This window comes from Protobothrops mucrosquamatus, unplaced genomic scaffold (assembly GCF_001527695.2).
Source record: "Protobothrops mucrosquamatus isolate PMUCROS unplaced genomic scaffold, P.Mucros_1.0 scaffold_306, whole genome shotgun sequence".
Lineage (NCBI taxonomy): Eukaryota > Metazoa > Chordata > Lepidosauria > Squamata > Viperidae > Protobothrops > Protobothrops mucrosquamatus.
This window is the reverse complement of record NW_015386382.1, coordinates 39,594-54,174: the sequence shown is the minus strand read 5'-3', so window position 1 is coordinate 54,174 and position 14,581 is coordinate 39,594. Positions and strand designations below refer to the sequence as shown.

The 14,581-nt window shown below is 32.9% G+C and overlaps 1 protein-coding gene across 1 annotated transcript in view; it reads left to right on the top strand.

Annotated features, from left to right (window-relative positions):
- The window catches only part of LOC107302947 (fibrillin-2), a gene marked incomplete at its 3' end in the record, with an annotated part of 98,496 nt that overhangs the window by 44,328 nt on the left and 39,587 nt on the right, over positions 1-14,581 (top strand). Inside the window, exons 12-20 of the mRNA XM_015832113.1 lie at positions 101-220; positions 1,800-1,925; positions 2,290-2,412; positions 3,429-3,551; positions 4,073-4,225; positions 5,503-5,556; positions 6,224-6,349; positions 8,281-8,406; positions 13,543-13,662. Coding sequence (XP_015687599.1) covers positions 101-220; positions 1,800-1,925; positions 2,290-2,412; positions 3,429-3,551; positions 4,073-4,225; positions 5,503-5,556; positions 6,224-6,349; positions 8,281-8,406; positions 13,543-13,662 — 1,071 coding nt within the window. The remainder of the gene's footprint in view (positions 1-100; positions 221-1,799; positions 1,926-2,289; positions 2,413-3,428; positions 3,552-4,072; positions 4,226-5,502; positions 5,557-6,223; positions 6,350-8,280; positions 8,407-13,542; positions 13,663-14,581) is intronic.

The window sequence follows — 14,581 nt, the reverse complement described above, 5'->3', positions numbered from 1 at the left end:
AGCTAACTGTATTTGTTTATGAAATGCTGTATTTTATAAAAAAAAAACCTATTATGTATAAATTATGAAATCTGATTACATTCTTTTCTGATGCCAACAGATGTTGATGAATGTATATCAAATCCATGCTCTAATGGAGACTGTGTGAACACACCTGGCTCTTATTATTGCAAATGCCATATAGGTTTCCAAAGAACACCTACTAAGCAGGCTTGCATTGGTATGGAAATGTTATTTGCACATTATCAATTTAATATATGCTTATCTTTGATTTGAGTCTGATCCTTATTCAACTCTGAAAGCAAGTTTATTTTGTCTGTTCAATAAACCATGACAATATTTAATGTTTGCAGATATTTAATTAAATTTATGGTATAATGAAGCAAAATTTGACAAAATGTATCGTGTTTAATTCCAGTGATCCTACACACATGTATCTCATTTTGAGAATGAACCATGAAAAAGTAAAGCAACATTCCATACGTACGGTTGTAATAAAACAGTTACTGGTTCTGTTAACAAGATTTCAGTGATCCTTTTTTCCAACCACAGTTTTCATTTTTTTTCCAAATTAACGTTTGACAGAAAAGCACTAAAAAAATCTGAGAAAGCTTCTAGACCTATTTTGATCTTGATAATAGCATTAAAATTATGTTAACAGGTCTATTGATTCTTAGCATATATTGGACTCAAGTGATAAAGAGTATTCTACTGATTAGGAGAGCTCAGATTTCAGTATGATCTCAGATGTATCCAGGATATCCTGAGGCTTTAAACTTGAAAAGCTGTAACACTCTTGCTGCCTTGAGTGCTCCATTTAGATCAGGGGAGTCAAACTGCCGGCCCGTGGGCCGGACATGTCACGTGGAAGCCGCGCCCACCCCATTGCCGGCAATGGCAAAACTGGCCCAATACGTTGCGTGATGTCACTTGACGTCACAAGTTTGACATGCCTGATTTAGATAATGAAAATTAATGATAATAATATGTCTGCATAGCCAGCTTTTTTTTCTTCAGTCATGCTTAATTCTGGAAGTTTGCAATTAGTATAATTTCTCATAGGTGTGTATACAATGCGAGCATATGGTTACTAGAACAAAAATTGCTCTAAATATGGTTATCTGTTTTATTCCAGAAGTTATCATACGGTAGCCAGAGGGGAATTCATACTCAGCAAAGTTCAGCAGAAGTTCCTGTTCAAGACAAGAACACTTATTCAAAATAGCCCCTAACCTACTATACCACTGGGAGTGGGAATGATTTGGGGGAAAATGTAACAATCCAAGTTAGGGCCTCAATATGGGTATGGATTAAAGAGTCCTGATTTAATGGTGTCTCATGCATTATTTTTAATGCAATGAAGGCAGCTGATATGTGGAGAACAGAATCTTGATTGTTTTAATCCTTGGTCAGAGTCATGGCTTAGTTTTGCAGTTAACTTTATTTGTGTTAGAAAAACTTACTTGTGCTCTTTCTTAATCTGCCAGTAATTTTTGGTCAGTGGTTTTAAAATTTTTGGTTTTAAAGATAGTGACAAAGTGGCGGACATAAGGAATAAATTTATTTGAAAAATTTAAGGGGTTTAAAACATGTGTTTTTTATATTAAATACCCATTTTAGGCTTTGCCAAATCCATTTTATTTCATGCTGCTCCACCTCTCGCCTCTGTCCACATCTGGCTCTTGAGTCACAAAATAATTGGGTTCCCATGATTTATAGAGAAGAAGGTAGTCTTAAAACTCTTGCAAATAAAATAATAGCTGGCTATTGAAACATTTACTTTTATTTGTTTTTCTCAGACATTGATGAGTGTATTCAGAATGGTGTCCTTTGTAAGAATGGTCGTTGTGTGAACACCGATGGAAGCTTCCAGTGCATTTGCAATGCTGGCTTTGAACTGACAACTGATGGGAAAAACTGTGTTGGTATGCATTTCTTGTTTTATTTTATATTTTAGGTGAGCTCTGAATCAATAGCTTTGCTTTATCATAATTGCTCACATTTATTGCTAATGAGAGGTGCAAATTTCCTGAGAAAAGCTTGCAAATTGCCTTGCTAAAGATGCACTCCATGGATTAGGAAATTATATTGGATACTGTCAAGTTTTGAAGTGTGGGGCAATGGGATTGGCACGAGGAGGAAAATTAATTTTAAAAGGCCTATCTTTTTGTCCTGCATCAGCAGTTTCCACTAGATCAGAACCCTATTTCTGAGTAGAAAAAAAAATCTTTTGGGATTTACAATTTCAGATGTTATTTCAATTGTAATCTCTAATGCTTTATTTTTCAGATCATGATGAATGTACAACTACCAACATGTGTTTAAATGGAATGTGTATCAATGAGGATGGCAGTTTCAAGTGCATCTGTAAACCTGGGTTTGTCCTGGCTCCTAATGGACGTTACTGTACTGGTATATATATTATACCTATCTTGATGAGACTAGTATTTGTATAAAAAGTTCTATACTGATATAACAACAATACTAAATTTAAATTTCTGTACCGTTTGACTCCCAGCAACTCTTATTTGTGATGTGTTTTCTGCATTTGAAAGTGTAATGAAAATCTTTATTATTTATAGCATGCATATGCTGTCTTTTTATTGTTGAAATGTTTAATGAAATTGCCGAAATAAAACCAGATAACATCACTGGAGCTACACATAATATTAAGCCAGATTGTTTTCAATAATAGTTGTTGAACAATCATGGAAAATTAATTACACATAATAGTCATTTATAACATAAGTAAGAATACTTCATAGAGACAATCTTTTTATGGACTATCTGGGATCCCACCAATTTTATCTGCACTGATAAAATTCAATAGAAAATCAATGACACTTTTTTCTTTCATTCTTTTATTCATTAAAATGTTGGATAAGTTTAAATATCAAATAAAAGAAAGAGAGAAAAATGGCTCCATTCACTTCTAATTCCTTTATGACAATATGGACTTATTCTTGGCTGCAGAAAATAGTTTTTTAAAAAGTGGTCCCCAAGTGCTCAACTGCATTAGGGTGTAGGTTATATCAGGGGTCCCCAATCCTTGGGCCACGGACCGGTACCAATTCATGGGAACTGGACCTTGGAAGCGGGGGCAAGCATGCAAAGCTTCATTTGTGCATGTGCATGGATCTAGGTTGCATGTACAAAAACTGCTTCCTACCTGCTGCTGCTGCTGCTGGTCTATGAAGCCAAAAAGGTTGGGGACCACAGGGTTATATGATTATGAATGTAGCATAGTGAACATTTTTAAAAATGGTAGGAAAGATTCATTGACTGAAAAAAGCCATATTAACTGTTTATCAAGCAATCCTATATTACTTAATAGGATTCTTGATTTTTTTAAGCAATACGATCTATTGGCGTTCACATAGAGAGTACTAAATTTATTTATGTGTACAATTTTCCTCTTTTTGTAATAGATATTGATGAATGCAAGACTCCAGGTATTTGCATGAATGGTCACTGCATTAATACAGAAGGATCATTTCGTTGTGATTGTCCACCTGGACTAGCTGTTGGAGTTGATGGACGAGTTTGTGTAGGTAAGTATTTTTTTTCTACTTTTTCCCCACTAAAACGTTTTAGGTTTAACCTATAGCCTTGAGATTTACTCATGATTTTCCATTCAAGTGTTAATTGGGTCCAACCCTGCTTAACCTTTTTTTTAAAATTTGTCAAGCTCAGTTAAATATTATCATCTGTTGCAACAAATATTTCTTTGATTAAAAAGAAAGTAATAAGTTACATATAGCAGAACTGTGGATTCATTCATATCTGAAATAGCATGTTTTTCTCCAGGAAATTAATTGACAAACTTTAGTATGCTACTTAAGAAATAACTTGTAACATAGATAGAATGCCCACTTGGAAACAGTAATTACATAAACCACAGCTGGATGTTAATATTTGACTGGTATAGAATTTTACAGAATTTAAGTCTTGAATTCCATATGAATCCATACATTTTAGATGTAAAAATTGGATTCATTTTTAAATGAGAATGCTTATTTATATCATCATGGAATAAGACAATTTATGTATTGTTTTTGCCATCTTTTCTTAGACACTCATATGCGAAGCACATGCTATGGTGGAATCAAAAAAGGGGTATGTATTCGCCCTTTTCCTGGAGCAGTGACAAAATCTGAATGTTGCTGTGCCAATTTAGACTATGGCTTTGGCGAACCATGCCACCCATGTCCTGCCAAGAATTCAGGTAATGGGATATCATTTTGAACTTCATACCTGGTATGAATAATAAATTGTAAACAAATGATGGATTATAAATCTTGCTCAGTATTTTTTAAAAGCAGTTTTTTTTATTATGAAGAACCTACTACCATTTTTTGTTAGCATTGCAAACAAAGAGAGGGAAAGCCTTCTTTTTCTTTCTCCCAAAATACTATATTATGTGTCCAGGACATTTGTTTTCTGCTGGGCTTTCAGTGCTGTTTCATATCAGTTTCAGATCAAAGTATATCTCTTTGTTTTTTAGTGGGAGTTTTAATATTTATGTTTGTTTTTCTTAGGAAAAATTATTTGTCTTTAAACCACTAGTAATATAGATCTCTTTTCTCCTTTAAGGTTTATATTCCTGAGAGCATTATGCACTGCTTATATACAAAAAACTTGCTTGGATTGAATTCAATTTTATATTATACAATATAGCACAAAATAAGAATGTGGAAAGCAAAGTGCATGTACACAGGACATTCATAATAAATTAATTCAAACATTAAATGCAGTTGAATTGAATTGGATCTAAATGTTGAACTAGATTCTGTTCCCAAAAATTTACTTGCTCATGCTCCATAACATGCAAATGGCGTGTGCAAATGCTGCGTATTTCTTTATTGTAGATCAATTGCTCTGACTCTAGTTAAGTATTTTGGTAAGAAAACATTTTGGAAGTGAATAGTAATGACTGTTAATTTTTTAAATATAAAAATAGAGCATATTGAATATAAAACTATGGTAATACTTTGCAACTTGTTTTTATGACAGTAATACTTACATTCCAGAGAAGCATATTTTACCAATTTTGCCAATGGTAAATTATTCGTTGAGATACGGCTCTATTACAATGTAGTGTAGTTGTCCAGAAATTTTGGAATCTGTGGAGCTGGGGTGATATAGTACACGCTAATATTCTGAAGATGAACAAGCTGGCCACCCCCATTTACAGTGTAAATGAAGATATAATCTATTGATTGTAATAGAAGGTTTGCTTTCATCTAAGTAATGTGTGTAAACTTGACTACATTTATCTTATTTAGAATAACTGTAGGAAATTAAAACTAAAATTATGTTACTGTTATTTTAGGAAGTCTTTCTGATGTTATTTTATTTATAAGTGAATGGGATTAATTATGTTATTAATTATGTATAAATTTTCAAAGAATTTAACTTTAGTAAAATATTGAAAAATATTAAAACTTAATATAGATGCTCTAATTATATTGTGTTTCACTATTTTTATTTTCTCATGTGAAGCTGAGTTCCATGGCCTTTGTAGTGGAGGAGTAGGAATTACTGTGGATGGAAGAGGTAAAATATGCACATACAAATATATATTAAGTAAATCTAGTCTTTGAATTAAAGCTTCAAATTACAGTCATAATGGTCATTAAGTGGATCATCATGTGATTTTTTGGCTTGCAGTAATTGTTAATGGTTATTACACAGACCCATTGTGTGCAATGGACTTTTTGCTGGGAATGGAAAGTAAATGCTGATTTCCAGCAAAATATGTTGTAAAACGCTACAATCAGCTGCAAATGTGATCCAGTGACTGAGTGCACAAAATCCGATCATGTGACCACAGGCGGGGGGGGGGATCAGAACTTTGTATTCAGATCATAAGTACCTTTTTTGGGGTCTATTCTAACTTTGAATGGTGATAAGTCAAGGACTACCTGTATTCTTGTGCATGTAAACTGTTATAATAACTACAGACTTTTCTTTAGAACCACATATTATTGGTTTCATTCTGTTTTAATACATTGTAATATGTTGGATATTTTGATTATGCCATTTTTAAATAATAACATATATGTCTCTAGATTTCTAACTAAGATTTTTTTTATTTTTTCTGTTAATGTTCATATTAAATATAAACCTGTGCTGACTTCATGAATAATAAATACATTATTGGTATTTAATAAAAATATTGCGAAATATACGGTACTCTTGACAGATTATATTATTATTGCAGATATAAATGAATGTGCTTTAGATCCTGATATTTGTTCTAACGGGATTTGTGAAAACCTACGTGGCAGCTATCGTTGTAACTGCAACAGTGGATATGAATCAGATGTTTCAGGACAAAATTGTGTTGGTATGTTATATGAATAGTATTCATTCTGAAACTGTTATAATACCTTAAGATTTTGAATACACAGAAAGAATAGTGACTCTACTACATCATCACTATCAATAAATTATTGACTATGTATTATATACTGTAACAATATGAACAAATGGGGTCATCTTTCTTCCTGATGTTTTCCAGAGGGGTAGGTCCTCACACAATGTGTCTAAAATACAATAATTTGAAACTAATCATTTGTGCTTTGAGTGAGAATTCTGGATTGATTTTTTTCGATGATCCACTTCTTTGTTTTCTTGGCTGTCCATTGTATTATCAGAAGTCTCCCAACATCAAAGTTGAAAAGTTTTAGAACTCTTCCTATCCTGTTTCTTCACAGTCCAACTTTCATTTCCACAAAGTGTTATAGGAGATACCATTGCTTGCATTATTCTAAATACTGTAAAGGTAGACGCATCACGGCATCTGAATTTATTTTCCAAGGCCTTCACGGCTCCTATATTAAGTTCTAGTTTACAGCATATTTCTTGACTATTTGTTACTTTATTGTAGGTAGTTGATCCTAAAACACAGAAGCTATCATCCACTTTGATATCTACCTTGTCAGTTCTAAAGCACATTGTTGCATCCATTGTCTTCTTTAGGTTTAATTTTAGTTCCATCTTTTCACTGTTTTCCTTTCTTTTATTACCAGATGTGCTGATTCTTTGCCTTTTGGCTATCAAATTAGTGTCATCAGCATAACACAGGTTATTGATGTTTCTTTCTCTAAATTTTAAAATCACATTCATCTTCTTTCATGCCTATTATATGGCAACTAGACAACTTGAAGGCTTTAATTTAGCCATACCATTAGTTCTTTGAAAAATCCTCAGCTCTCCCTCAGTAGCCTATTGAGTACCATCCAATCTGAGGAGCTGATCATGTAACAATATATTGTCATTTATTTTATATTTTCTATCCATGTGGTTTTCTTAGTAAAAATCATAATTTTCTGCGCTGTATGAATTGATGCTTCAATATTGTCCCTAAAATGACACCTGCATCTTCTTATATCACTGCTACCAAATAAGGCACCTACTTGGTTTAGCTGAGCTGTGGAAATGACTTTCATGCCTTATATAATTTTCTTTTATCTAAATTTTTTGTTTATGTTTATAGCAATTATATTTATCTTGAATTTTTCTCAGGTACATAGCTACTTAGAAACTCGCTTAGCTATAATTATTGAGGACCATTCTATTGGGAAATAATTAATTGACTCCAGATGTTATTTTCTGTATGGACTGAAGAACTATTTACATATAACATTATCATGTGAATATATATATATATTCATGGGTTTTCAGGGTCTCCTCAGGTGTGGAATTATTTTTGAAATGCCCAACTTCTTCCTCTGCCCTGACCTTTTTTAAAAAATTGAGATATGTATCACCCAAAATCTATTATAGTTATATGCAGGAGTCTCCATACTTCTATACCATCATACTAGCACAGGAGGCTGTATAGAAAATTTTATTATCCTTCAGTGAATATGATTTCTAGTTTTGCAAACAGAATTCCTCCTTTAATTTGCATAATATATTAGACTATTTGTCAACTATATTTAGTGGAAAGTTTATGGTTGTTTCAGTCATATTTTTTACATTTGAACTCATGAACCCTATTCATGAAAAATTGTTCAGCTTCTATATTTATATAATATCTGTTTCAATAAAAGCTAGTTTGGTAATATGTACTATATAATACAAATAATAATCCTAACTTTGCATATCATAAATTAATTAGATTAAAACCTACACTTTTCACAATTATATTCTAAAGTGAGACAATCTATTATTGAAAAACGTAGTACTGGATGAAGATATTGCTTGCTTGCTCATAGAAGAACACATTTTTCTAGCATATAAACTAATTTGAACTATTAATTTCTTTTCTAGACATTGATGAATGTTTTGTAAATCGATTATTATGTGATAATGGCCTTTGTCGAAATACACCTGGAAGTTACAGCTGTGTGTGCCCAAAAGGATATATATTCAGCAGTGAAACAGACACATGCGAAGGTAATAATTTGTAATTGAAAAATAGGGATTCTGTTGTTTAATCAATTCTCTCATTAATTTAAATTGATAGTATTAGTAGAGATAAAGTATTTGATTACAATCTGACTTCTTTCTTTTAAAAAATAGAAAGTGCCAAAGCTGTTCATTCTTAATTTTTCAACTCCAATTGTAAGCTAATTTCTTAATTTTTGAGACATTAAAATTGACAAATCTCAGTCTGATTCACTAAATACTAATATAATTTTTGGGGGACAAGCAGGACATATTTGGAACTAAATTGGGAGTTAACTTGTAAAGTTGCATCAGTTTTTTAGTTGTTATGGGCAGATTGTTTTACAGAGCAACTATTCCTCTGATGCTGTTTGTGAAGGTGGGACATGCCATATTTATCTAAATATTCTGGAAGTGTGTTTATTCTATTCAACAATAACTACATTACTGGGTTTGAATTTCAGGCTATTAATATTTTGGAAATATTTTCACGTACTACAAAGTTAGCCTGATCTAGATAGCTTTCTAAACTATTATCTAACATTAATATCTGCTGAACTTTTACAACCTGTAAAATCTGTGTGCAAAGCAAAATGTGATTTGAATTGTACATACATATACATAGCAATAATGGTAGAAAAGTGCTGCTTCAATTCCAGTTGATGAACTGATCTACTATGAGGTAGTATATTGCTATGGAAAAGTAAGGCACCTCTGGTTGATAATGGTGAGATGAGTGCCTTCACTTTGCCCACTGCCCAGTTTCAGAAGTGTGTTCTGTGCATTCAGACGAATGTGCAGAAAACCAGCAAATTCTGAAGTGGTGAGCTCAATGAAATGGTGGCATAGCAATTTTGTTGCACAGCTAAAAGTTGAGTGGTACTTTGTACAGCTGAGCAGGAACTCATAAGATGATCCATATTGATAAAGAACATGGTTTCTTGTTCTGAAATGACTTTATGATAGCCAATGGAATCATAATCAACAAATTGAAAATGCCTAATTGGAATACACTTTCTTGTTAATAAAGAACAGTCTGTTTAGCAGGGACATATTGTTGCCAATAGAAATTCACAATTTACTTCCAGGGATACTTCAATTTTATCAGTGAAGCAGCCCTTCTCAGAGCTTTCCCAAAAGTTCAGTGAAAACTTTGCTCCTGATTTCTACATACATTGTGGTTAACATATACTCCTTATACATGTCTATATTTTGGTTCACTCTAAACAACCAGTTTCCATCATAGTCAAAGTAATTTGAACACTGACTGAAAATCTCGCTAGTCTTTTAAAAAAATAACATTTCTATTGTATAATTGGGAAACATAAATATATTTGTGTAAAAAGATATATGGTATGTTTTGTACACAATAAGATTGTTGCAACATTGCAACAGGGTTATTTTATGTAACATAATTCTGTTCAAATGAAAGTAGATTATATTGAACTCTGGGAGAACTTGCATTAAATAAACATGTTTAGTGTTGTACTGCATGCCATGTTTTAAAAGCTGTCCACCAGATGGATAATTTTCTCTTTATGGACCCCGAAATCTGGTTCAGAGAGTTGGGGAAAACTTCCAGGGTAGATTTGGTGCATGTAGAAGACAATAGGGAGACAGAGCTAAGGGAAATCAGTTTGCAGGATATTTGAAGTTGCCCTTTGTCGGGAGTTCAAATGGTTGTGTATGTGTTTTAATATTTTAGTACTATGGAGAACTTATTAAAAACTAAAGGCTGAAATACTACAACAAAGAGATGCTAACTGTATCTGTTTATCTTGATATTTAGCTTCAAAGAACAGCTGTAGCTATAAACATGTTCACGCTGTTATACATGAATCCAGAACACAAACAACAATACATAAATCATTGTAATGTAATCACAAGGAACATTTCAGATGTTAGCTTTGACTCTCAAGAAGAAAATAACACAAGTTACTTTTATAGAAGAAGAAAATTCAGCTAAACTAAGTTTTTAATGTTTTAGAAATTACAGTGGAAAATAGGTTGTTTATAATCTTGATAATCTTTTTTTTTCTTTAACATTTTATTAAGTAATAAATTCTCCCAAAACCTGTTCTAAGCAAATTTAAATCCAGATGATTGTAAACTCCTATAAGAGTATTAAAATATTGAATAATCTGGGTTTAAATCTATGAGAAGTAGAAATGAAAGTTGTCATAATTTTTTTTATTTTAAATAATGTTATTTAGTTCTTACTTAATCTGATGAAGCAAATATTTAAAATATTCAAGGGCACATTAATACAAAGAAAATAAGAGTACTGAAAAATGCAACAGTATAATCCAAACCATATAAGAATAGGACTTGTCTTAAAAAGGTTTGTATACAATTGCCCTTAGTAAATAATAATAATAGTAGCTCTATTTGGAACACTTACATCCTGCAATGATACTTCTAACCATCAGACATCAACAACTGCCTATCCCAGGCCCTTGGGAAGGACTCAATTCAGGGATAAAAGCGGCAAATAGCAATAGCACTTCGACTTATATATTGCTCCATAGTGTTTACAAATAGTGTACCCAACAATATTGGTACTCAAATCCAGTCCAAACATTTGGCTGACTGTGATGAACCATAATTTATCAAATTTATATGCCACCCAACTCACAGCATATCTGGGTTTAGAAATCATTTAAAACTTTAAAACAAGAAACCTCACAAAACAAAAAGAGTACAAAGATGGCAGAGATCACATATCTAATGCCAGGTCTTCAGGGCCGTTCAAAACTCCAGTAGGGTGGGACTACTTGAATGTTGGGGGAATCTCATTCCAGAGGGCAAGTGCTACTACAAGAAGGTATGCTTCTAGCACCCAATAGATGGCATTATTTAACTGAATGAAACTGGAGTATGCAAACTCTACTACCTTGAATCAGGCAGGCAGATATTATGTGAGACGGGTCCTTCAAGTAACCAGGCTCTCTATACAATGTAGGCCTTTGAAGGTAGCAACCAGCATCTCAAATGGCACCTAGAAGCAAACTGGCATCCAGTGCAATTTGCAAAACAGAGGTGTTACATGGGCATATAGAGACATGTCCATTACTCTCCATGCCACTGCATTCTGGACCAGTTGAAGCTTACAAGTGGTCTTCAAGGGTAGACTCATTAGAGTGCTTTGTAGTAGTTGAGCTGTAAGGTGACCAGGGCATGAGTGTCTGGAAGGTCCCCCAATCTACGGCACAATTGATGAAACTGCAAAAGTCTTGTCTGACCACCCTTGAATAGGAAAGTGCTAAAGATGGAATATTCCCAGATCTGGGTGGTTCTAACACCATCATACAGTTGAGCTTGATAGGTTTACTATAATTAATAATATGTCTAGAAATATAAAGTTATAAGACCATAGACATTTACAGTTCACTTAAACTGGACATATTTTAAAAGGGCAAATTTTCTCCACACCCCTGGCAATCTTTTAAATTTATGAGAGTTTCTAAACACTAAATGTGTGTGAAGTTAGCAGAAGAGAGAGGAAGAAGGAGAAGACTGAAAAAACCTCTATTCATTTGACACCAAAAAAAGGCTACTTTGCCAAAGTCACAAGACTCACTTTCTAATTATTAGATGTGACCACAGGACATAAATACAGATTCCCCATTTCCACCTACCCTCTTGAGAAATTTGCCAGCATTATACTGACATACTTTACAGGAACTTAGATTCATTTAGATTAGGTAAAATTGAAAGTTTTCAGCACCTTGTCCAAGTTGATACTTCTCCAGATTGAATTGCTGATAGAATTTAGGGATGGACAGATGGACAGATTCTGGTTGTGTTAATGTCTGGCACATTAAATCATAAATTGGTTGTATTCCATTTTCTTTGTAATTTAAGGTATATCAAAATATTCTGAACTCAAAATGGTAGTTTCAAGAATTTTAAACTCAGAAATCCCCCTCCTCCATAGTCTAGAATTTCATACAAGCTCAAGATAAAATGGGATGGGATCAAGCAGTTAAAAGCAGTGGGAGGTCCTTTGTATGTTTCTTCCTCTGGCCATTAGGCCATTGGGGACTCTTCCTTGTCTTGTCTGATTTTTCCTTAGGTAACATTTCCTTCCCTCATCTATCAAACACATTCTCACATATCATTACAGATTGTCACCAGTTTGAATGTCTGAAGCATGTCCATTGTATCATTTAATCATGTAGACTGGTCTGGACATGTTCTGCTTAGAGGTCAGAAAAACATGCTGGAAAAGGGTATAGGTATTCTTGCCAATAAAATCATATAACAGTGTGTCAACCTGCTCATGTATACCAGATGTGAAACAGACCAGATGAGCTACCACTATATTGTAATGCTAGTTAACAGAATCTTGCAGTTCTGAATGTATAGATCTCCACTGTTTCTTTTGAAGCCTGAGAAGTTCGGGAGAGTGTCTTCTGAGTCTCTTTTGCCAGCCTTTATGCAGCCATGGCCTATACTCTCTCTTATCTGATTGTTCTCTATCTAGGCTGTATCTTTTTGCCCTATTTCTCAAGGTCAACATCCATAAAGTCACTAAGAGCTTCCCTTATTTATCTCTTACTGCAGTTAATATCAACTGTCAGTTGGTATGTCTTCACATGGAACTACTTAAAAACATTGTGGAAAAAATAGAGGAGAATGTGAAAAAGAAAATATAAATTACTGCCATCTCCCCCCCTCCTCTTATAGAGTATTATTTTCCAAACTGTGGCTGAGTCAGTGGAGTCACAACACAATTACATTTAGTTTCTATAGTTTTTAAAAAATACCTTAAAGCTTTATGGAGCCATAAATGAAAAAACAATTTTTTGGACATATTGCTGCATAGAACATGCTGCTTCCATTAAAAATATTCTTGATTTTTCACAAGACAGTTATTCTGGAAAAACTGTTTCAGTTGAAATATATTCTTATATATTTCTAGGTTATTTGAGGTAACCAATTAATTATCACTTACAAAATTATGCAGGCACTGTTATCTGCCTGCCATACATTCTCTGCATTACAGACATTTAACTCTTTTCTTAAATCAGTGAACACATTTTCCAGACATTTTGGCATAATGTGGTTCATGGCAAGATTCATACATTATAATATTTTCCAGAAACATACAGTAAGTCTGACCTGTTTCCTTCTGGATTATAGATATAAACGAATGTGAAAGCAGTCCTTGTGTCAATGGTGCTTGCAGGAACAATCTTGGGTCTTTCATCTGTGAATGTTTATCTGGCAGCAAACTAGACTCTACAGGCTTCATTTGTATTGGTGAGTATAATGGTTTCTTTTTTTAAAAAATATGAATTCTTTAATTTGTGTTTAAACAATAGTCCTTAAAAGAGAAAAGAAGAGTATATGGTAATATCCAAGAAATAATATAGATGAACAGTAGCATATAGGCAACATCTTACCTGGTGACAGTCTGTCTGTCTGTCTGTCTGTCTATTTATTTATAATATTTTATTGATATTCTATTTTGATAATCAAGTGCCTAATTAAACAACATGATGACTGGGTCCATTAGTAATTTCATGATACATGTAAGCTTCTTCATACTTAATCCAATATTACACACTCCAATACATCCTCTCTTCATCTGGTAATAGACATTTTTCCACACTAAGCAAATACAGTTCTTATTGTTGTAAATAAATATACAATTGCCTATCAGCATTTGTTATATTTTTCTAAAGGTATCAATAATGTCAGTTTAAAGTATTTTTTAACCAAAGCATATCTTAATTGCATTTACATTCATTATCCATTTATTCAATCTATATCCTATTTTCGCTTTTTTCAGTTCTAATTCCCTTCTAGTAATAAATATTTTTCCACGCTAAGCAAATACAATTCTTATTATTGTAAGTAAATATAGAATTGTCTATCGATATTTATTATATTTTTCTAAAAATGTCAATAATGTCAGTTTAAAATAGCTTTTCTAACCAAAATGTATCTTAACTGCATTTGCATTCAATATCCATTTATTCAGTCTAAATCCTGTTTTCGCTTTTTACAATTTTAATTCCCCATTCATGTTCAAAATATCCCAATCATTTATCATTTCAAAACAAGTTATATTTGGGTAACCAAAAGTTTCCCCTATTCAAAATTCTTAACATATTTTCTTTCCCTTTTTATACCAAGATATGATATTCTGATTACAAATCCTATCTATCTAATTATA